The following is a 24420-nucleotide window of genomic DNA, read 5'->3' as shown; positions in this document are numbered from 1 at the left end:
GATGATAACTGTCTGTGGGCTCGACATTAATAGAGCAGTATTAAGTTCATCTTCACTTGTCTGCCTTTTACCGCTTTTATTGAAGCTGCGTAATCGCCCTGGCTGTACAAAGCGATAATATTTCTGATGTTTTAAAAAGGTATGAATTTAAACATTGGGGGGAATTAAAGCTAGCCAGGGTAAAATGGAAAATGGTTTTATTTTGTCAGTTCAGTGAACTGGAGAGGTGGATAAAGAATCTGTCACGGCTCTAACATCCTTTGTCCACTCAATACAAACCGCTGAAGAAATCTAATAACGGGAAGCTTCACACCCTCCCAGTTCTCTGGAAAATCTTCACTATAAGGAAACATCTCAGCCCAAACACAACTTTCCTCTTGTTTGTTATGAAAACTGTTCTAAAAGAAAAAAGTTTTATAATGAGAGAACAATCTTCCACACTTCTGCAATTATGTTTGTTTTCTCTTTTTTTCTCCCCTGAACTCTTTCTTTATTGCTTTTTTAATATCTTATCATTTTGCTAACTTATTGTTTCTCTCCTCTCTCCAGGTCCTTGGAGCTGTTTTTTGCCACAAACCAAAACAACAGAGGCACCGACAACACGAACGACAGATCTCCTCGTCTCTGCCGCAAGTTCTCGTCTCCTCCTCCGTTGTCCATCCAGTCCCGCACCTCTTCCCCTGTCCGGATCCGAAAGCTTTCTCTTCACTCCCCTATCACTGCCAGGGTGGGAGGCCTCGACCTGACGTCTCCCCTGTCCAACTCAAACTTCAACCACAACAGCTCCCAGTCAGCTGCCAGTAGCCCCACTTCTGCCCAGACCCCTCAAACTCCGACGCCTCAAACCCCAACCCCGACTTCGATCTCTCCGCCTTCCTCTTCCACCTCGCCTCCTCCCAACAACTGCAAGCCGTCACAGGATCCTCCGACTCCCTCCTCGCCTGACCAGAGTCCCGTCTCGGCAGCCGATGGGGAGGAGGCTCCGCGGATCGATCCTTTCTGTGGAAAACTGAGGCGGAGCATTCGGAGAAGTATGTCGAAGTTTCCCTCAACACAAACTTACCACAACCTCCAAGTGTCCAAAGGGAAAATAGCTCTTTATGCTAGAGCTACATTCACCTAGCCGCACTCACAGATGGACGCATTTGAGCACATCATCATGTGGCAGGAGAAAAATCTGCAATCAAACCCTCAGCTTCCCACTTGAAAGGATTTAGGCAGACAGTTTAGTAGGAACTTTCTTCTGTAACACGTCTAAAATAAGAAAGATCAGAAAACATGCCAAACATGCCATTCAAGTAAGACAGATGTTCTTTACAAGTAAGATAATTTCTACAAGTAAACATTTTTGAGCTTCCAGTATATTCAGAAATGTATAACTGTTTCTGTTCTGGTCGGTGTCTTTTTCTGAATATGTCATCCATCTCTCTTAAATGCATGTTTCCTTTAAAATTAGTCAAATATATTTGGAACAGATATGTAGAAAGTCGGTACAATCCCAAACCAATGTTTGCAAATAATAAATATATAGTGTGTCAATAGAAAGATCATAATTACATAAAAAAAGTTTTCTTGTCCGGTGTAACTGCAGCATTAATGCTCATCATTATAAGCAGTGCTGTCATTTATTGTGCTTTTTCTCCTGATCTGAACTTCCTGTCTAGCTGTGTTGGAATCCGTGTCGCTGGAGAAAATCATCCCAGAGTCTCCGCAGAGCAGTGAGGCGGGAGACATGTCTCCGTGTCGCTCTCCGTCCACACCACGCCACCTCCGCTACAGACAGCCTGGAGGTAAATCCGTGGGTGTGTTTGTGGGCTTTATTGCACACGGTTACACCAGGTTGGTGCCGGGTTGGCAGCGCTGTGCCACCGCCCGGTTAGTGAGCCGATCAAAATTTCTGCTGAAGCAGCCTGACACAAAACTCAAACCCAAATGGTGGCAAGAACTGATCAACTAAAAATGCTTAAAATAGTAGTTTTTTATGCAGTGATCCTATTAGACTGCATGATAATCTGTAGACTGAATTGCTGCAGACTGAATCACTGTTTTTAGACTGATGATGATTGTGATTTCTGTAATTTTAATGCTGTATTCATCTTTTTATCTAGATACAAAGTTACTGCCTTGCCTGTGTTTTTCTTTGTTTATAAAATCTTCTCATGAAACTTGATATTCAACATAAATTTGAAGCAGAATTATGATGAGTGAAACATTTGTGAAATGGATTGTTTTTACATTTTCAGATAACCTTTAACTCAGCAGAACTAATCTGTCACACAATGTTCCCTGTGAAATTGTGTTTTAAAAATGCAAATGGACACTATTTCACTAGGCTGAATACAATTTGTTAAAACTTTGACCTTTCCAAATAAAAAAGTTCCACAGTCTTTTGTTGCTCCACAGTTTTTAAGTTCAAATCTTTTAACTCCAAATAAATAAAACATTCTTTTATTTATATACATATTTTTTTCATGGTGCAATTATTAAACACATTACTCATCGCCAGGCTGTAATTAAGGTTGACATAAAAACGACAAATAATGTTCACTACAACAGAAGAATGATCTCAGCGGACAACCTTTTAATCCTTAAGTAAAGTTGTGACTCATAACGTCAAGTGATTTATTTGGAGCCTCTGTATTCCCGATGTGCTGCCGGAAGAGGTCATTTAATGCACTCCTTCCTCTTGAACTGCAGCAGCAGAAAAAAAGCAGCCATGTTGCTGCTGCTGCTGCTGATAATTATGCGTCTTTGTGTCTGCAGTTCAGTCTGGGGAGAATTCACGCTGCTCCGTCTCTCCTGCCTCAGCGTTTGCAATTGCAACTGCAGCAGCAGGACATGGTACCCCACCAGGTAAACACACAAAAGGCACACAGACTACAGAAACCTACTGCCGAGCTTTGAACTGAGGGATTTATTGCATAACCTTTAATAAAATTAGAAAACTAAAATATAGAGTTATTTGCCCGTGCAGGTTTTTATTTGTCACACGTGTGAGGACGAATACAAGGAGCTCCTGTGTTTTAATCAAACGTTAATTTGTTTAGCATTAATATTTATTCAAAACCAACGAAACAAAACAGCAGAGACACTTTATTTTACCCTGTACTGGTACTAGTTCTCTGGTTCCAAGTATATTATAAAAAAAGTTATATTATAAAAATAAATATGAGAAAGTCTTGAAATGTGTTGCATAAACAATGCTGTGCTGGAACGCCACCAGACGTTCACATAAAATTAGAAAATATTTAAAGTTATGATAAATGCTTGAAGATTTTTTTTCTTATAGCCATAGCAAAGCGTAAGCCACTAAAGAGGCGTTTGAAGGAATTCTGTATTCTGTATTGCATGTGAAAGTTGTTTTAAAAAACATACAGTGCAGGTCACATTTATTGTCATACCTGGCAAATATTTGAAAAAAGCTCTAATATAAATACATTTTCAGTGCATTAGCAATAATCTTTAGCTCAAACATACTGAACAGTTCAAACTTTTATTGAAGAGGTTGGATTTTGAGTTAGTGAAACAATTTACAAATCATTATACTACTGAAAAACCTTCCAATTTTAAAGAATTGACGTCTTCTGGTGTTTCAAGGAGTCCATAAATCGATGCTCTGTAAAAGATTTTTGAGAAGAAAAACTTGCCAACAGCATCAGAAGAACCCAGAAATGAGCAGGAAGGACTTTTCCACATGTTCATCTCCTGTTTTATGCCAAATCCCAGTTTAACTGACTTCAGTAGATTTTTTAAAAATTTCTCCTTTTCACTTTAAGTTCTTGCTCTGACTGAAGATAAGGGCAGGTTAACGTGAAGTAGATCATTTCTTTTAGAACATTTCCTGAATTCTGAAAATGGACACATATCTGCCTTTCTTGGGCAGCAAGTTCTCTTCTCTTTCCCATTTTGAAGAGCGGCTAAGAAATATAAAAATAATTTTTCATTTTTTTCTTTAGTTTTTCTGACCGCATAACAGCTTTTCATTTAACTTAGCTTACTTTTATGCTAAGCCAGTCATAACATTGAGACCTGTGGATGTGCCTCAGGTAAACAGCTAATCTCTTACAACGCTGCTGATATGAAACCTTTATGCATGAGGAATTTTGTCACCTGTGTTCATTCTCCCTCGCAGTGTTTGCCAACTCTGAGAGGACCTGTGATAAAGAGTTCATCATCCGCAGAGCTGCAACCAACAGAGTCCTCAATGTGCTGCGTCACTGGGTCTCCAAACACTCACAGGTTTGTTTACACCCACTGCTGTGTGCAGGTCTGACTGTTCCTGCTTGTTTTCATGCATCTGTGCGGTCTAATTAAAGAAGGTGACTGATGGGTTCTCTTGCTGCTCCGCTGCTCTCTACTGAAAAATATAAACGGCTCACACACACATACACACACACACACACAGCATATTGTTGCTGTTTCAGCCGGACAGCCGGCTCGACTGACCAACCGCTCTGCTAAACGGCCATTGTTTAATGAATTGAACATCAAGGTAATTGCCTGACTCTGCACAGAGGTCCTTCTAGGCTCATCGCATTGATTTGTTTTCTGTACATTTCTTCAATAATACAAAATTCTGCGATGACATGCCAGCTTTAGTAGGCTTATTAACACACGGCAGAGCTCCAATACACACTATGCTCTTTTTGCTCTTCTAGTGGCTAAAGAGCAAAAAGACATTGAATGCTGACCTCTGAACTAGAGTTGAGGTGGGAGTTAAATGGGAATTTGCAGCATAAAAAGGTGTAAAGACTGTAAGGACTGAATGGATTCTGGATGGTTGGAAAAATGTGCAAGCATCTGCAAATATCTGAGACGCAGCTAGTTCCAGATGCCTGACTAGCTGGAGCTGGACAGAGTGGAAAAGCTACAGTGGTTTTAGTTTGGAGTCTTCAGCACGAATGCGCTCAGTGTATGTGTCTATTTGTCTCTGTGATTAGGACTTTGAGATGAATGGGGAGCTGAAGATGTCGGTGATTTATCTGCTGGAGGAGGTGCTGCGAGATCCAGACCTCCTGCCCCAGGAGAGAAAAGCTACTGCCAACATATTAAGGTGTGACACAAGCACACTGCACCAGTAACTGAATTAAAGGAAACAATACGTCTCTTTCATCAGATGTTGCTTATTCTTTTAAATTCAATTTTGATAAACATCTTTTCTTGTCCTTTTAATTTTTTTTTGTCTCCCAGCGCCCTTTCTCAAGATGAGCAGGAGGATGCCCAGTTGAGGATAGAGGATATTTTGCAGATGGTGAGATACCAAGAGCATTTAATGACAGATTTTATGAGAAAATAAATCATTTGTAAAATTTTTATCCAGCAATAATTCCCTGCATAAAGATAAATTAGCAACCCTTGTTGCTAAATATTGCCCTCGTCAACTACAACCTAAGTTAATAACACACCATTTAATTTTATTAATGGCTTTATATCACCTTGCTGGTGCCTTTATATATTATTAACATTGCAAAAATACTGTACTCTCTAAATCGAAAACACTGAAAAACTGAAAAAGGCGTTTATGCCCTTCATACCCCAATGCTTTTACATTTTGTCACAGAACAAGACCAAGCTTCAATATAATAAATTAGCATTTGATTTGATAGAGCAAGACAAAATAATTTACAAATTTCTGACCCGACATGAACATGGATGTTTTTCAGAACTTTTTACAAATAAAAAGTTTAGTTTGTCATACATATTTCTGTTCAGTCCCCTTTTTCTTTGATACACCAAAATAAAATTTGCTGCAACCTCTTTCTTTCTGAAGCTAATAAACTGAGCCCACCTGTGTGTAATTTCATCTTAGTATAAATCCAGCTATTCTGTGACGCCTCAGAGGATTTTTGGAGAACATTCGTAAACAAACAGCTGCATGAAAATCACGAAACACAGCAAACACAATATAGATACATTTCTGGAGACGTTGAAGCAGAGTTATGTTATAAAACAATACCACAAGGTTTGAATATAGATCAGATGATAAAATCTATTGACACGACAGCTATTTGTTGTACACTTAATAAATCTGACCTCTGTGGAAAAGTGGCAAGAAAAAAAAAACCCTTTATTAAAAAAAAAGCCGAATGAAATCCCATTCAAAATGTCCCACATGCCCTGAACACACCCTCCCCAATAGTGAGACATGGTGGTGGCAGCATCATGCTGTGGGGATTATTTTTGTTTAGCAGAGATGGAGAAGTGGGTCATAGTTGATGGGAAGGTGGGCAATCCTTAAAATAAGAAAACTGTTAAAACTGCAGTTTAATCAATATCAAGATTAAAATCTATTTAATTGCTGTCAAAATGTAAAAATTGATGCTCACAATTGTTTTCCATAAAATCAAACTGAGCTTGGGCTGATTTAGAAAGCAGGAGGTGTAGTCTTTTGAAGTGACTGGTGGAAACACTGATTTTCAGCTGTAATTGCAGTGAAAATGAACCATTAGAGTTTAAACTCAGGATTGGGACAAATTCACTCCAGACTTATTAGATTCACATAAAATTACACAGAAGTTTATGTGACATGCAACATTTCGTAGAAAAGTTTAGGTGGCATAAATACTTTCACCAAGGAATTGCATACAACCATAAAAATACCTAAGCTTCACAGCATGTTGCTTGTGTAAGATGTGAAAGGCCTCGGTCAGTCCTCATTGTCCTGTCCTGCAGGCGGAAGGGGTCAGGACTCCCTCTTCCTGACTGTCAGTCACCAGGGGACAGTTGGCTGTCAGCGCTCATATCCATCACAGTTGCTCCCTGTACTAGACATTTACATCTTGTTATTTATGCTTGTTTATGAGTTTGTTCTCTGTGTGTGTGTGTTAAGGCGGACTGCCCAAAGGCTGAGTGTTTTGAGTCTCTCTCGGCGATGGAGCTGGCTGAGCAGATCACTCTGCTGGACCACATCGTCTTCAGGAGCATTCCCTACGAGTCAGTCCTTACGTAACACTCCATTTTAGACGAAGAAAACATTAACATTCTATAGTCCATAAATTACGGAGTTCAGAGACCTGTCTATTAATAAATTAGTTTGTCAGAGTTAAGTGGTTTAACATTCCTCTGTAAATTATGACAAAGCAGTCAGACCCCGGCGGAAAACATCTGTAAGGCTTCCAGGACAGGCGGGATTAACAAGTTGATCTGAGCTCAGCAGTTTGTCTTTGTCTCCTCTCTGCCAGAGAGTTCCTGGGCCAGGGCTGGATGAAGGTCGATAAGACTGAAAGGACTCCCTACATCATGAAAACAAGTCAACATTTCAATGATGTAACTTGTGCCTCTGTGGAAAATGTCTTATTTATCTTTAGGGCCTACTAGGTGCTTTAAGACCTTCCCATTTCCTTTGCAGATGAGTAACCTGGTGGCATCCCAGATTATGAGCCACACCGATGTTGGCTCGAGAGCCAACTCCATCGAGAAGTGGGTCGCCGTGGCGGACATCTGTCGCTGTCTGAACAACTACAACGGCGTGCTGGAGATCACGTCTGCGCTCAATCGCAGCGCCATCTACCGTCTGAAGAAGACATGGGCCAAAGTCAGCAAACAGGTACAAACAACATGTAATAAACATTTCAAACTAACCGCAGAGTACAACATGTCCTAAAGCTATTACTTCTAATGTCCGCCTAAATGTGAATCCTAAAAAATTACAAACATTATGGCAATTACAAAAATACAAAACAGAGTACATTTATGTCATTCTAATCCCCAGATAGACTGTAATTTACTAAAGGAGTATAAATGTTAATTTTATTATGACCGATACGCGGGCCAGAAGTTAATGTAGAGCCCGTATTTGTTTTGTGCTGTTTGCAGTAATGCTTTTAAAATAAATGTCATGGTGTGTTTGTTGTATTTTCCAGACTAAAGCTCTGATGGACAAACTGCAGAAGACCGTGTCCTCTGAGGGAAGATTTAAAAACCTGAGGGAGACGTTGAAAAAGTAAGACACTGTACAGATCAAAAGTAGAAAAAAAACAAGAGGTAATTTTAATCTGCCCTATTTTTTTTAAGTTATTGAAATTGAATACTGTAAAATATTCCAACCTGAAGGAAAACAGTTCAAATGCATCACTGTCTAAAATTATTACGACATGCGATACATGTATGTAAATTTCCGACGTAAACTGTGATTTTCCAACGTCCATCATGCAGCTGCAACCCTCCGTGTGTGCCGTACCTGGGAATGTATCTGACTGACTTGGCCTTTATCGAGGAAGGAACTCCCAATTTTACAGAGGAGGGTCTTGTTAATTTCTCCAAAATGAGGATGGTGAGCTTTAAAGATCCAAATAATAAATACATCAGGACTCTGTTGTTGTTTTTTTTGTAATTGTTTTTACATTTTCATTAGATCTCACACATCATCAGAGAGATCCGTCAGTTCCAGCAGACACCTTACAGAATAGAGCATCAACCTAAGGTACTTTCTTTTGTTTCTTTTCTGCTTCATTGTCTTTATTTCTGCTGTTTGTTGCAGATGTTGAGTACATAGAAAGACCAACATTATATATTTCATAATATATAGTAACAAAAACACTGCAGCCAACCATTTCTGATTAGAGTAAAACTTTATTGGGTTTTAGTAAAGTGAGAAACCTTGGTGAATTTACAAAAGTGCAAAATATGTTGTGCATATCTGGGTGCCAGAATAGGTAGCATTTTCTAAAGAGAATAACATTTTAGTCCCTGCTTTAACTCTCCAGGAGCCACATGTCGTGCATAAGGATGACAGGAGCAGACAATGTTCCTGAGAGCAAAGCAGCGTTTCAGAAAGAAGCATAAGCCTGTTTGGCAGAGTTTAGATAGCCTGCTGCAGACCTTGCATATACTCTGTAAGCAGCTGTGACTATAATTTATTTGCATATTGGTCGCTCGTAGCTGATCCTGGCTATCACCATTTAAGAGGAGTGTTTATTCAGATTATAGCATTCGAAAATTACAGTGAGTCATCCCTCATTGCTTTATATTTTGTAAACACGAACCCAGTCATGTTTTAGTCATCTTTATTCTAAATTGGGTTTAAGCAAAGATTACAGATATTACAGATAACAACTTTCACACTCTACAAAAACACTTCTATAGCACTAATGCATGGAGGGTTGACTGAATGCATAGAGGCAAGATTTTTGGATTCTGACCAGAATCTGCTAAAATGGGATCAATTTGATCACCAGCCTTTTTTTTTTACTGCATCTATACTTAATATTAATCCTAGACTTTAGTTACTTTGCGGTGCTTGCACTTCAAGTTTTGTCACATTACAAAAATATTTAGTTTAATTTACAAAAAAGTTCAAATGTGTTCAAACACATTTTCACTAATAAATGTTAGTTTAACAACAATTTGATGGTTGTCGAAGAGGAGTTGCAGAAGGCCTGAACACTTGGCCCATCCTGTTTCAGGTATTCGCAATATTTTCTGTTTTTGCCATAAATATGTTTTTCAGATACACTTTATGTCCTGCAGCTCTTCTGCACAGCTAACCTTTGTTCATTATTCATCTGTTTTTGTTTTTGACTCACTCTATCGAGAATCTGACACTAAATGCTCGAAAAAGCATCGACCTCAAGTCTCATGTCTTGAAAACAAAATATAGAGAATTTGGAGATGGGTCAACACCATCTAATATATTGGCTATAGACTCTTAAAACAAAACACATCCCTGCAAAAATCCATTCAAATCACTGATGTCATTTTTCTGTTGTAAAATCTTTCCAGTATTTTAACCAGTATTGGCCTTCCAGTATTTAATCTGCAGCAACAATCCTAAAAAAAAAAAAAAGATACAAACTCTTGTCTCATTTGTCTTTCTGTCTTAGGTCACTCAGTACCTTATGGATAAGACTCTGACCATGGATGAGGACACGCTGTATGATCTCTCGCTCAAAATCGAGCCCAGACTGCCTGCCTGAATTATCTGTTTCAAGCTTTTGAGAACCCACCGAATCTCTGAGGATGAAACACCCACCTGATCCTAATCCATCAAGAGAAAACTGGAAGGAAGTCATCAGAGCAATGTGGAAAGGAACGGGACAGGACTTGTGGAAAATGAGCTGTTTTGCAGAATAATGAGGTAGCATGAGAAGAGGACAGAGATGGGTAAGGTGCCTGAGCGATTGTTTTCAACAAGACCAAGATGAATGCGGGTCGGATGCACAGCATGAAGGTTTCCTTAGTACAGAGTGTGGTGCACACTACATTACTCTTCCTCAGAGAGCCTGAGAGTGCAGAGAAAGAAGTGGATGAACATAACAGAGATGTAGCATAAACAGGTGGAGATACAGAGAGAGGTCTAAGCTTATGTCTCTGTGCCATGACTTGTGTTCTGTTGCTTATGCATTTCCATGCAACGCCCCGAACAAAGATCCCTCTACAAAACGCTTTCTGTCATGACGGTCACCACATTAAACTTGCATGATCTCATCTTAGGATGTGTCTGTTTGAATGGCCTTTGACCTGACCTCTGAACTCAGCATACAGCACTCCAACTAGAATAACTTTATTTGGCATTACACATCCTGAGTGAGCTTAGCAGATTAAAATCAACTGCTCTCCTCAAATGTATTGTTAGACGACACACTGAAATGAAATTTCAGATTTCTTGCCGAAGATTTTCACATGCCGTAAAAAAAATTGAAGCCTATAATTATCTTTTATCTGTGTTTAGCCTCAGATTTATGTAATAAATGAAAAGCTATTTTTTTACTTATTGCCCAGATGAATGATACAAATTTAAGATATTTTCCAGTGCCTTCCACTTGTGTAGGTCAATTTCTGCATACTTGACAATTTGTCCAGTCACAGCTTTATATAACTCCTCAATGTTCTCTAAAAAATAATCGGTAACACTTTATTTGAAGGGGGGTGAATAAGACTGTCATGACACTTTCATAAACATGACATAGCACCTGTCATGAACATGAACAAGCCTTCATGAATATGTATGACTGTTGTCATAAAGCATCATTCGGTAAATTATGACTTTTAATATAAAGTTGACATTATTCAAAATGTCTTTGTTATGACAACTTGACATTAACCAAGAAATCATTACTGTTTAAACTTTACCCTTAATAACATAAAGTTACCTAATTTTTAAAGTGCAATCAGTAATACTTTTATAACAAATTTATATCAGCTTTATGACAACAGTCATAAATATTCATGAAGGCTTATTCATGTTCATGACAGGTGTTATGTCATGTTTATGACAGTGTCATGTCAGTCTTATTCACCCCCCCCCCCCTTCAAATAAAGTGTTACCAAATAGTCTAAAATGGACTTTAATTTTAGTTTAAAACTTAGATAACATATGCTCCATGGTACTGTAGCATGTTGGTGTAAAGATGGGGAATGCAGCATTGAAACATAAGCAAACATCGCCCTCTACTGTTTAATTGTTGTAACAAGCCCTGCCAGCCTAAACCATTTGCAGCATCTGTGTGCAGTTGTAATGTTTTGGCTTTTGCAAACTGTCAGCTGTGTGAATGTGTGTTTTCTGAGTGACCGCATGTTAGGCAGGGGCAGCTCTCTCTGAGATGTAGCTTTGCTTGACTGACGGTGAGATCGTTGATTACACTTTAATTTATTTAGTAGATTAAACTATATTTAATTTTATTTGTATATAGTGACTCCTCAGATATGCGACTGATAAGAGAAATTGTTATGCTGTGAATAACATTTTTATTGTTTATCATTTATTTAATTTTGATCAACTAATTAAGTTTGTTTTGGTATTTATATTGAATTGTTGTTTTGCATCTCATGAACCTACAACAATAATGTATTCTGTAGATTGAAAAAAAATGTAGCATTTGAATGATCAGACTTTGTTTTTCATATTGATGATATGATAAATAGTGTTGCATGCACACAACAGCTGCATGCTGTGCATGTCTGACTGGATTTCTCCTGTACCTTCATCCGCTGCTTCTCTGTATGAAAATGTTCCGTGTAGCTACTGAAGAAAATATATAAAAACAATATTTTGTCCAATTAAATCTGGCATGTTTGTCTCTTGTCAAGCCCAGTCTCAGGGCTGTCAGCCACAAAACAACCTGTTGTTACACAGTGATGTGTTGAAGCTTTTTCTCATTTAAAAATGCATCTCTAGCTCTGGATGTCTGTTTCACTCAAGGGGTTAGAAAAGCAGATTGATGTATTTGTGTTGTAATTATTTATGTGTTATTTGCTTTTGTGTTACTTTATCTGTTTACATTTTTCACTTGTGGGTGCAGGGAAAATAAATACAACATGCCTTATGCATTTTCTCTCTTTCAATTTAATGCACTGCAGCTTTGATTATATTCAGATAATGCTACTGCAGCTTTTACCTCAAACTGGTCCTATGTTCAGCCCACATGGAGCAAATTATGCACAACAGAATATGAGATTAAAAAATTATTTCTTGCGTACTGCACATTGTTGGACTGAAGCTCAGAAAATATCCTAAAATAAGGCACAAGTGTTAAGATTCTGTACATTTAAATAAGAAGGAACATATTTAACCAGGATAATCTTTTAGTTTTCACCCAGTTTTTTTTACAGAAAGCACCACGATCATTGGGGAAAGAAAGAACGCCAACCCTGTTTTTGTCAAATAACAGCCACGTTTCCAGTAGAGAGGAGTTTGTTAAAGAGAGCAAATAATTTTTAATTTTAACCAGTAGTTATGTGGTTTATGAGGTTTGGGATAGCACTTAATTATCAATATGTGATAGTATATTGATAGAATGATGGAGCAACAGAGTCCAATGTATTTGTGTGGCATACTAACGCTAACAAGATTTTATGTTTTCTGGCTTTAAAATGTGACAAACTTTAAATCAAAATTAATGTTTCTTCTGCTGTAATGTGTGCACACACATAACAAAGAACAACACAAAATATTTGAGCCAAGCTGGATTATAATACCAAGAAAAGCATGGTTACAAAATGTGAAAAAAATAAAACAATCAAATGCTTGAATTTTACTAGGTATACATATCATTCTTGCTTTGTTTAAATGTATTTTTATATTGCATCATTTTTTTTTACATCTCGCATAAAAAGTCCTTTTCCAGTTTTTGTAAAACAATGCAATCCACTTACTGTAGTCCCTGTGAAGACATTTAGAAACTCATTGCATCTTTAAGTGTGAAGAAAACAATCCGTGTTCATGGGAGAGGCCGTTTGATTTATCTAGCACACAGGCTACACAAAATGTAAGCATATTTAATTAACTTAAGGCAGATGCATATTTAAGCTATTACTGCATTAACAGCCAATTCACTAAATTACAATATGTATCCAAACTGTTGATGGTTCTGATTAAATCCACTTGTATTCTAATTCATTAACCACAGAGTCTAACTCAAACTGTCATGTTGCCACAATAATGTTTTCAATTGACTAACTACATTTTTTAAAACTACAAATACTTGTTTTTTATGTTGGTAAAGAGTTGATCCACTGTGATCTTTGGTACGAAATTGAACTCAATTTCGTACCAACTTCGTGTCCAACTTATTGACTTGAACAAGTTGGACATTTGCAGCCTAACAAAGAGGCATCCCAATCTGCAGACTCATAGCGAACCCTTCGCTAAATGTCACAAATACTGACGTGCATCTCTGAAGGTTATATAAGAAAACTAATTGTACACCCCTCAGTTCAGCTATGTTCAACAAGTTTACATCTTGCGTTACCACTTTGTTGCCTTTTTTTCTCTTCAGTAATTTTCTTGGTTTAAAAAGTGAAATAATTGGCTCCAAAATGAATTTAGAAAAGCTCTTATAATAATTTTTTTCAAGCTTCTGTTGACTTAATTGACTGGAAAAGACACCATAAAAAGAAACTGGAGGAGTTTACAGCTTAGGGAACGCCTCAGAGGTATGTGAAAAATAGCTCTAAATGGCAAACAGCAATGATTCATTTAATTGATCCCCCTTGACTGATTTCCTCTGAACATTTTTAGCAGAATCATTTCCCTAAAGCAAGACTTTATATTGAATAGTTACTGTCTTAATCTTTCAGCAACTGCAGTGTGGAAAGGGACACAGATGTGTGTGTGTGTGCTGTAGAAAACCATCTGACAGGATCAGCAAGAACAAGTCAAAACAAAAAATTAAAAAAATACTTTTTACAAGTGATAAAGTTGGGAGCTTCAGCTTGCTTTTGTATAATCTGTTCAGTAATGAGTGCAGAGAAGCTCTGTTCAAAGTGCAAACTGCAATACTCGCATCATGCTGTGCTTGTCTTGTGTTGTGATGGAATACAAAGAAGAACAGCTTTAAGTAAATTAAAGACTGGCATCACCTTCCCATGCATCTGAAGTTTGCGTAATGTGATTTCCAGCTGAGTAAAGGGTTTATGAATCAACTCAGAGAACAACACTGGATCCAGGTAAGCTTAATCGGGAGAAAGTGGAACAGCTGTGGAGGGTAGCAAAACAGGAAGATTGAGGGAAAGTCAAACACAGAATTAGTTGAAACAGACAGGAAGCAAACTATAAACCAAGGGGTAAAAGCTAAGAGAATGAATTAAAAATACACAGCGATACACAAATACACAACTAACTCCAAAATGGAAATACCTTAGTGACAATAAGGAACAAAAGAGAATGAACTGAATATGACAAGACGTTACGGATATAAATAAACAAATAAATGATTGGAAAACTGACACAAAACCCAAACACCTCAGGGTTGTGTGTTTGCCAATTAAAGAACTAATATTTGCACTAAATAAACAATCCCAATAATTGCCTTATCACGTTACATTGCCACAGGTCAATTGTTTTGGAAAACAAGAATGAAAGTTTATTATTAATATAATGAATCCTAAAAGAGAAAGCATAAGGTGTTGTGTCTATACTTGGTGCACATTAGTTTATACAAACAGCACAAGCTTTCAGCTTGCAGGTAACTAGAGTAAGAGCAAGAACGCAGACATTATGAGTGACGGAGAAAAGAGGATTTTCTGTCTGATGGCCAGGCAGAGGCTAATCCTGGACCGGTAGCCTCGTCCGTTTCTGATCCCTTCACATTCTTCAGGCTGCACTCACTTTGCAGATCAAGCCTCTCTGAACTGAGCTCCAGGAAACTCTCTGGCCCTCTTCTGCCTCCTCTTCTTTTCAGCTGAGCAAAGGCAAGTGATGAGATTTGTAATTAAACTTTTGATTGTTTGCTTCTGAAATCTGTCCTCATCCATGTCTTGTAACCTAAAGTGGATCCATCTTGTCTTGGAGAGGTCCATAAGTCTCACAGTACAACTGAAAAACGTGACTTTATCTTTTCCAACATGCACAGTATAAAATTGGATCATCATTTTACTTCCATTTATTCATGAACTGTGGTCATTTGCAGGGTTATTTCAGATAAAAGCTTAATATTCTTATATTACAACAGCACTCAACATGACTGCGCTATTTCATTCAGCTAAAAGTAGCTCATTGGATGAACATTTACAGTCCACTCGTATACAGCAGACAATTGTATTAAGAGTTTTTAAGCTGCCTACATTTCACAAGTGTCAGCCATCTGTTGGCTACTATTGTCTTACAAGCATTCTTTCTCAAACCTCCACTTGTGTTACTTTCACTTTCTGTATGTGGTTCAACATAAAAATGTTTACAGCTAATCAATTTCAAAGTAAATGACGGTAATGTTGCCTTTTAACATTTAAACGGAGGTCACAGGTTACTGGTGCCTTACCCCTTTACTTTTCTCTCCTCATGTAACCTTCAAATCTGGGATGAAAATCCCAACTAATCCCCCTTTTTATAATCTCTTTAAGGGGGGGGAGGGGGGGGGGCATTTTACTTCATTTGACCTTCGTGTGACTCTTAGCACACTTTATGCTGACCTCTGACCCACTATATGCCTTCAGTCACTTTGTCCATCCATTCATCCATCCATTTTCTGCCGCTTATCCGGGGTCGGGTCGCTGGGGCAGCAGCTTCAGAAGGGAGGCCCAGACACTTTCTCTTTTTACTTTACTTTTTTCCGTTTTCTCTGTGACAAATTGTGGCTCATTTACTTTTTTGTGCTTCTAAAATTGTCCAGACTGTTTGTTCATAGCTTCATATTTTTGTTCTCTTTATCTTTCTCTCTGATCTAGTCTGGTTATGGTTTAACTCCACCTCCACCTGTCCAGTCACTGTATCACTTTCTTTTCTTCCGGCTTGTCTTGCATAAGTGTAGCTGGCCGTCTAAAACGGATCAGGCAGTGCGCAGGCCTGATTCCAAATCTAAGACAGCACTTAGGCGTTACTGAATATCAAAAACTGTGAATAAGTTAGTATAATTTCGATCGTGCTTCAAACTTTCACGTTTTACAGTTGTGTTATTCTGTTATTCATTTTGTTTTACAAAACAGCAGCTTCTCTCTCAGTATCCAATCACAAATCAGCTGATCAGCTGAGCTGGAGACTTTCTCAGGGTGGCCAATCAGGGAGCTTCTGTCTGCTTCAGGAATAATCTCATCATGCAGGCTGACGGTGTATCTGCCACCTAAACATCTGATAGCCTAATGCAATTAGGAGTTTTGTCAACCTGAAAAGATATATGTGTATGAAACGAAATGACATTAACATCTTCCACTCAAACACAAAAATCATTTATAATAAAACTGATTTTGAATTTTAACTCAAATATTTTTATCTTTTAAGCAGTTATTATGGGAGTCTTTTGTGATATAATTTATGTCCTACTGCTTTAACTAGATGTGTAAATGTCATTTATACTTTTTTATGCACTACATTAATTTCACCTTTATTTGTTTGGGGGGAAAAAAAATCTAAAATCATCAGTTCCACATTTACTGCCCTTATTGTGAATATTTTATCTTTGTTTCTTTGTTTTTTACTTACACACAATTTTGTAGAAACACTGCAGTTTTCAGTTGCTAAGCCTGTGTACAATCTGTTTCCAATTATCTATTTACTCATTGTCTGTGACCTTTGTGCACAGTTCACACAAATAACCAAGCAAACACTACGCCTGACATTTATAGCAAACAAGTCAGATATTTCACCTAAAGCAGTTGGGATGGATAATTACAAGATTCCAAATTGCTCAAGGATCTAATGTTTAATTTATGTTATTACTTGATAGTTTAATTTAACTTTTATGCTGTAAAGTTTGCAAAACGTCACATTGACCTTTTATTTCTTCGCCAGGAAATACCTTGACCAAATAACTATGGCGAACTCTTTCACCCGCATGATGACCGGTCGTAACACAGCAGTGATGATGGCCATGGGAGCCGGCACTTTGGCATCCGCATTCCTCCTCACTGATAACACTGCTGCAGCTGAGAGGAGGAGGTTCTATCCCCCAAGGTGCATTTCTGGAAGAGTGTCAAAAACGAAGCAGGATTAGATTTAGCAGACTGAGGTCAACTAGATAGTTATAGCCTCACATTTTAGCACATATTGGAGACTCTGACTAATTAACGGTAAAGGTAAACCTCTTTGTACAGCATTTATTTATATGTTTTCCAAACAACTACTGATTTAATTTGTTTTTTCTATGTTGGCTCTTTTAGTCAAGGAAACTGTATTTTTTCAAAATTACACCTAATCAATTGCTGATTCATTCCCACAGTGCTGATTACCCTGACCTGAGGAAGCACAACAACTGCATGGCATCAGCAATGACCCCGACCATTTATGCTCGTCTGAGGGACAAGGCGACGCCCAACAACTGGACCCTGGATCAGTGCATCCAGACTGGGGTGGACAACCCCGGACACCCCTTCATTAAAACTGTGGGCATGGTGGCTGGGGACGAAGAAACCTACGAGGTTGGACATTGTATCCAAACCATTCTTTGCTTTCAGTATCATTTTAAAAGTTTTGTGAAGATCAAGTGTTTTTCTTTTCTTTTCTTTTTTTAAATCAGGTGTTTGCAGAGCTCTTTGATCCTGTTATTAAGGATAGACACAATGGATACGACCCTCGTACCATGAAGCACCCCACTGATCTGGAGTCTTCCAAGGTGACACTGATCCTTTTTTTTTTCATTATTTTACATAAACACATACAAACAGAAGCTGTATTTATATTGCAAATGTGTGCAAATCTTTGACTGTATTCTGTCGAAAAAACACAACTGCCATAAGAAATTAAATTAAAATAATCTACGAACAAGCTTGTTCACGTGACAAGTCATTTAAAATCATGTCAGAGATAGATGTGAACAGGTACATGAGATAAATTCATATTTCAGCCGACTCATCATCTACCAGCCATCAGGAAAGATTTTAGCATCTTGTTCAGGCGTTGAAGTGACAAGCCACTAAAACTTGGGAGCGGATATGTAAACGCCATTTTGGCAATTTTACAGAAGACCAATGGATTCAACACGTTTGAATGACACAACTTTTTATAAACTGTGAGATTTCTGGTGGAGCCAGATGCACTTTCTCCAGAAAGCTCCCAGCACACACCTCTTCCTCATGCTACTTCCTGTAGTCTTCTTCGTGGTTTTCGCCTTTAACGTCCGGCTGCTTATCACATGACTCTGTGACGCGGAAAAAAAAAAAAATTCCACAACCGTTTTGTGAAATACATCGATTTTGACATGGCTGGTACAAAAAAACCTATTAGCGAAAATCATATTTATTTTTATTTTTATTTTATTTTATTTTTATTGGCATGTTGCCATTATGCAAACTTATTTTCGTAATTTCAATTCGCGCAATTTCATGGTCGGTAAAGTGTAATTGTGTTTTCTCAGGTCACCTCGGGAATGTTTGACGAGCGCTTCGTGTTGTCGTCCCGTGTGCGCACCGGGCGCAGCATTCGCGGACTGAGCCTCCCACCTGCGTGCACACGGTCCGAGCGCCGCGAGGTGGAGCGTGTGGTTGTCACAGCCCTTTCTGGCCTGAAAGGAGAGCTAGCCGGTCGATACTACAGCCTGGGAGAAATGACCGAGAGAGAGCAACAGCAGCTTATCGACGTCAGTACCCAAACAGGGCAATGCTCCTCTTTCTTATACTGTTGATGCTGTCTAATGCCCCCGCCAATTATTCTGTCTCTTCACTGGCCAATCAGGAGCACTTCCTGTTTGATAAACCTGTGTCGCCTTTGCTCACGGCAGCTGGAATGGCCAGAGACTGGCCTGATGCTCGTGGTATCTGGTAAGCAAAAAGCAGCAGAGTATAGAGGGAATTCCACTTTTACGCTGTGAAGCCTGGGGAGAAGAGTTGGAGAAGCTCAATTAGTGACCTTCTAGCTCTGTAAAGGGATTGTATTTACTTTTTGCACTTGTTAATACAGACAACAATCTGATAGTTTTATCTCAGTCAATACCTGTATGTTGGCCCACCTTATGGACTGATAGTAAGTTGACCATGAGTTCACATGAGTCAACAATTAGGCACTCTAATTAATATGTTTAATATTTAAATAATTTGTTTAATTTATGGAGTGCATCTAGAACACCATGTGGGTCCGTCCATGTTTTTGCACAGCAATTTTTTGCTTTGAACCTATAAAGGTGAATCATGCAGGACATATATAATCTATGGACAGTCACAATGTTTCTAGAATAAGAAGTAACACAAGTAATAATCATTGTTATCATCATAGTATTTAGCAAAATCATGTCCCTTTTGAAAACATATCTAATTCCTATTTGAAATTTTAGAATAACAAAACAATATTTTGGCTAGAGACAAATAAATACTGTAGAGTCGTCCTTGAAAAAAAGTAGTAATGTGTCGGAATGGTCCACACAGGATACTGAAATAGTTTTGCCACTATAGGTTACTTTCAGTCAGCCCTAGTGGGCCCCATACAAGGAGCCCATATTGCAAACCAAATTTGACCCATCCTGCTTGAGAAAAATACATGTAGGGTCGCACATAAATGATAGGAAGAACAACAAGTAGTAGATTTGGTATATTAAATCTTTGCTTCTGAAATATTTAAAGCACTTGTTCTGAACTGGTCTTTTTAAATTTAGTCTTTATGCATGTTATGCATTAAGCATAACATGCAGAGTAATCAGTAACAACAACCATTTCTACCAGAGTATGTTGCTGTTTTTATACAAAATAGATTAAATAAAAAAGGACAACTGGAAAGATAAAACAATCCCTCACTTTATGTTCAACTTTTGTTGAGCATCTTTTCACTATTCTCCAATATAGAAAACAAACTGTTTCTTCAGTGTTGTTTTTTTTATTCACAGCATGAAAAATATTAATAAAAATAAAGTACAACACTAAAGCATTAAAGTTTACTGCAATTATTAAGCAGTAAGTTTACTTCTGGCCACCCATAAGTAGCTACTGAAAAATGTTGCACTTTAAAAAACTTTAAGCTGCATTGAGTTCAATCTTGGGTGCAAGAGCAGAACTGAGAAAGGATTACTTTTATAACCCCGTCAACAGACTGTCTTCATTTCATAGCAATGTGATCAGTTATGAGTTTATTCTGAATGAGCATGAATCCAGTCATCCTCCCCTCTGGTTTCTCAATTAGAATATGTACAAACAAACAATGTGTGTCCTTTTACGTGACGCACAACATTTGATGTGAACTAAATTTATAAGATCAAAATGTACAGAGAGGAGTGTTGTTATATGAGACTCCATTGGGCTTTGTTTTACCCAGACAAAGACCAGTGATCCCCTGAAAATGGTTTTATGGTCTACATACAACCATTTTCTCATTTAAAGTCTTCTTGTGGGTTTCTGCTTGTTTGTCATCAGCTCAACATCAAGAGCTTTCTTGTTTTTAAGTATAATTTGAAATTGAATGAGAGGCAATTTGTTTAACTCAACGTGACTGAATTTTTCCACATCTATGACTTGATATTACTTGTTTGGTTCAGGCACAACAATGAGAAGAACTTCTTGATCTGGATTAATGAGGAGGACCACACGAGGGTCATATCCATGGAGAAGGGAGGAAATATGAAGCGAGTGTTTGAGAGGTTCTGCAGAGGTCTCAAACAGGTCTGACTACAGATTCAGTTCTTTTCACAGACTATTTTTTAAACATAGCACCTGCAGGTCAGATTTGACACTGATCTGTTAGTCAGTGTCAAATTCCAAATTTTCTGATGACTCGTTTCTAAATTTTGTTCATTTAATTTTTGTAACATTTAGGTGGAGCATCTTATTCAAGAAAGAGGGTGGGAGTTTATGTGGAACGAACGTCTGGGATACATCCTGACCTGCCCGTCTAACCTGGGCACGGGGCTCAGGGCAGGAGTTCATATCCGCCTGCCGTTTCTCAGCAAGGTTAGACAAGAACTACATGAGCAAATGCAATGGCTTATTCTTCCCCATTTTCTGTTGCTTTAGTGCCTAAAGATTATTTCTGTTATTGCTTATTTATTTTGAATATGCAAAAACTACCCAGCTTCCCACTTGTTGCATAATGACACACATCTCACAATAGCAAATCAAAATTAAAGGAAGCACAATAACTATAAAACATCAAAACCAAGGAAAAACAGCTGGAATAATCAGAAAGAAGTGAGCAGAAGCACAACTTATTGTCCCTCACCCCTTTGTTCAGCAAAGAATAATTAGATGCAGCCATATAAACACATTTTTTTAAACTTGCATACACATAGATACATATTTACACACACATACTTGCATAACAAACCAACACATATATATTTATACCTCTACAAATACGTGACTTCCCTATCATCAGCACCTCCATTTGTGATGAACAGGCTTATCCATTATGTTTCTAACAACACATTTTCATACATTTTCTTAAACTGTCAGATATTTTGATTTTGTGCTGGTTCAAACCAGGATCCCCGCTTCAAAAAGATCCTGGAGAACCTGAGACTACAGAAGCGAGGCACAGGAGGAGTGGACACAGCTGCCACTGGAGACACCTTTGACATCTCTAACCTCGACCGTCTGGGCAAGTCAGAGGTAAACAAGGGAGTGGGGGGAGGTGGTGGTGGGTGGGAAGAAAAAAAAGCCTAAATAGTAAAAATAAAGTTGAACAGCAGGCAGAGAGTGGCAGAGTCCGACTGAGGAGATCAGATATACGGACCACAGCAGGTGTGGGCTGGGAATAACCCTACCTGCTGGCTCTTAAGCTCTAATCCTGGCAGGGAAGTGTTGTGTGAGGTTATAGACTGCTTTTTCCTTTGCTCAGTTGGTCGCACAAGGTCTCCAAATAGACTGTGTGGCAGCAGACTTTACTGATTAAATGCTAGAAAAACCGATACGTGTGTAAGGTCAGGCCTTTCTCTACTGGCCTGTCTCAGAAAACACAGAGGAAGTCTGATTTGAGAGAACAAAAGACTGCAAATGTAATATTCCCCTAACTCCTTATTGAAGAACCTGCTACATTTATGTGCAAAATGGTTTACAGTACATCAAGTATTTTTCACTCATGGTGAAAGAAGCCTGACTGATTTATGACAGAGTGCACATGAAACATGATGTCTTGCATTTTAGTATTTTGCAGATGATGCAGAGACTCTACACTTAAAGATATTTTAACAGAGAGCAGTAACATTTTTAACGGTCTAAACAGCAATTTATTAGAGATCACATAACAAAAAGTCCAATGTCACTTCTTTTTATCCTAACGAGGAATAGTTATCCAAAAAGTAAATTGAATTCACATAGTCATGAACCTCATACCAAACATCTGTATTACAATTAATAAAAAAAAAAAAATCCTTACAACTTACAGTTTATGAGGATAAGACACCTTCTGAGGATCTTCTCTATGATTCCTCCGCAGGTTGAGCTGGTACAGTTAGTGATTGACGGTGTCAACTATCTCATTGAGTGTGAGAAGAGGCTTGAGAAGGGTCAGGACATCAAGATCCCTTCCCCAATCGCTCAGTTCAAGAGGTAAACGTTTCCTCCGTTGGCAACATTGAGGAAGAACATTTGCTTCAGTGGCTCATTATTTAATCTTCTGATATTCATGACATGTATAAACTCTGTACTGACTTTCATGCACAGTACAGCTGCTACATGTACGTGGATTCTGATTAAAAAAAATAAAATAAAATTTTAAAAATGAACAGAATTGTTACGTCTGCTTTTGCTTTATAAATGTGGGTTGGATAACCGTCAAATAATTTCTGTTTCTCCCAGAGAAACAGAAAAACTGAATCCCATTGAAAACCTGATGATTCCCCAAATATTGATTTTTGAACTCTTCCTGAGTTAAAACATTAATATTGTTGTTTCTAAATGAATATGAACTTGTTTCCTTGGCATTATTTTAAGTCTTAAAACATCTGCATCCTTTTTGTTATTTTAATAGTTTTTTCTTTTTCTGCAAATCCATACAACATTTTTGCTTGGAATTTCTAAAAACATGTTATCAGTAGTTCATAGGATAAAAGAACAATGTTCAATTTTCTCAAACAGATCAGAGAAACTGATCATTTTAAGTAGTATCTTAATTTTTTTCCAGAGCTGTATCTAAACAATATTGGATTATTTGAATAATTTCTGGAATTGACTGATTTATTTTCATACCTATTTTATTTAAAGAACAAAGCACAGACTGTCCATCTTTGAAAACTTCTAACAGTTTGCCTATAAGTCCCTCTTTGAGAAAAAAGAGAAAATATTAGTCAGACCATTATTGGTCCTGGGGAGCATGTGGCTGCCCTGGCATTCAGCCCTCACCTCCACAATATGTTTAATCCGGGAGTAAAAGGCCAAGCTCATTAACTGACGGAGAAACAGAAGACAGGTCCAACAGAGGTAGACTAATAAACAGTTCCTGCTCTATGTTGTTTACAGGCTTACAACAGAAGACCAGGGAGGATATTTCTTAGTAAATAAAGGCACCATGCCAAGAGAAATTAATGTTTTAATTACTTAAGAAAACAGTCCTTTGATATCGTGCTGCTAAACCAGCATTTCTGAATCTGCCTTCTTTTTCTGGCAGCAGATTAATGACGCACAGTAGATCTATTAATGCTATTAGAGAGCCAAAGCAAACGGTTAACAAAAGTGAGTGTATTAGGAATCATTGCTGCAATTGATAGAACTTAGATGATGCTATAATATATTTAATAGAAGATCAAATTTGATTCCCTGTCCATGAAAAGACTTTACTGAAAAAAAAAAAGGCTTAACTTTTAGTCTGCTTTTAATGTGATGAAGAAGTTTGCAATTGATTAAAAAACGATGATTTTTTTTCCTCTTTTACCCGTTGGATGTGCTGCTTGGTTACTTCATTTACTCACAGCATCGTCACCTGTTGAGTAAATGACTGGCACCAATTTAAAAAAAAACTATAATTAAAATTATAAAAAATGTTCCTACTGTGACATCCCTTTAAAAATGTATTGCTCGTGGAGTAACTGAGGTTGGCCATTTTGAATTGATTCATATTCTATACTTTAAAATGTTACCGTTTAAACACATCCACAGATTCACCTGGAATATCATTAGTAGTGATGTTCCTGGAATCAC

The 24420-nt window shown here is 37.9% G+C and overlaps 2 protein-coding genes across 3 annotated transcripts in view; both read left to right on the top strand.

The window, feature by feature from the left end:
- Positions 1-12265, top strand: part of rasgrf2b (Ras protein-specific guanine nucleotide-releasing factor 2b) — a 53282-nt gene extending 41017 nt beyond the window's left edge. For both annotated transcript variants that reach the window (XM_008418213.3, XM_008418212.3), the window contains 13 exons: positions 550-1031; positions 1665-1790; positions 2764-2853; positions 4133-4239; positions 4941-5053; positions 5191-5251; positions 6830-6933; positions 7182-7266; positions 7349-7546; positions 7863-7942; positions 8155-8272; positions 8354-8422; positions 9822-12265. In XM_008418213.3, coding sequence (XP_008416435.1) covers positions 550-1031; positions 1665-1790; positions 2764-2853; positions 4133-4239; positions 4941-5053; positions 5191-5251; positions 6830-6933; positions 7182-7266; positions 7349-7546; positions 7863-7942; positions 8155-8272; positions 8354-8422; positions 9822-9914 — 1726 coding nt within the window. In that variant the 3' untranslated portion in view covers positions 9915-12265. The remainder of the gene's footprint in view (positions 1-549; positions 1032-1664; positions 1791-2763; positions 2854-4132; positions 4240-4940; positions 5054-5190; positions 5252-6829; positions 6934-7181; positions 7267-7348; positions 7547-7862; positions 7943-8154; positions 8273-8353; positions 8423-9821) is intronic.
- Positions 12266-15006: 2741 nt separating this feature from the next.
- Positions 15007-23014, top strand: LOC103470075 (creatine kinase U-type, mitochondrial). Its single transcript, XM_008418216.3, has 10 exons — positions 15007-15129; positions 17162-17323; positions 17589-17787; positions 17886-17981; positions 18723-18944; positions 19040-19125; positions 20826-20949; positions 21103-21237; positions 21769-21894; positions 22721-23014. The coding sequence occupies exons 2-10, from the start codon at positions 17184-17186 to the stop codon at positions 22835-22837; spliced, it is 1245 nt and encodes a 414-aa protein (XP_008416438.1). The 5' UTR covers positions 15007-15129; positions 17162-17183; the 3' UTR covers positions 22838-23014.
- The last annotated feature ends 1406 nt before the right edge of the window (positions 23015-24420 follow it).

Source organism: Poecilia reticulata, chromosome 9, assembly GCF_904066995.2.
Source record: "Poecilia reticulata chromosome 9, P_reticulata-male-v2, whole genome shotgun sequence".
In the NCBI taxonomy this organism is placed as follows: Eukaryota; Metazoa; Chordata; class Actinopteri; order Cyprinodontiformes; family Poeciliidae; genus Poecilia; species Poecilia reticulata.
The sequence above is the reverse complement of the archived record's forward strand: the minus strand, read 5'-3'. Positions and strand labels throughout refer to the sequence as shown.

Excerpts from the sequence above, each read along its gene's own strand:
- LOC103470075 (XM_008418216.3), top strand. The coding sequence starts at position 17,184 with ATGGCGAACTCTTTCACCCGCATGATGACCGGTCGTAACACAGCAGTG. Across the intron at positions 17,982-18,722 it reads CTGATCTGGAGTCTTCCAAG|GTCACCTCGGGAATGTTTGA; the intron begins GTGACACTGATC and ends GTGTTTTCTCAG. Across the intron at positions 19,126-20,825 it reads CCTGATGCTCGTGGTATCTG|GCACAACAATGAGAAGAACT; the intron begins GTAAGCAAAAAG and ends TGTTTGGTTCAG.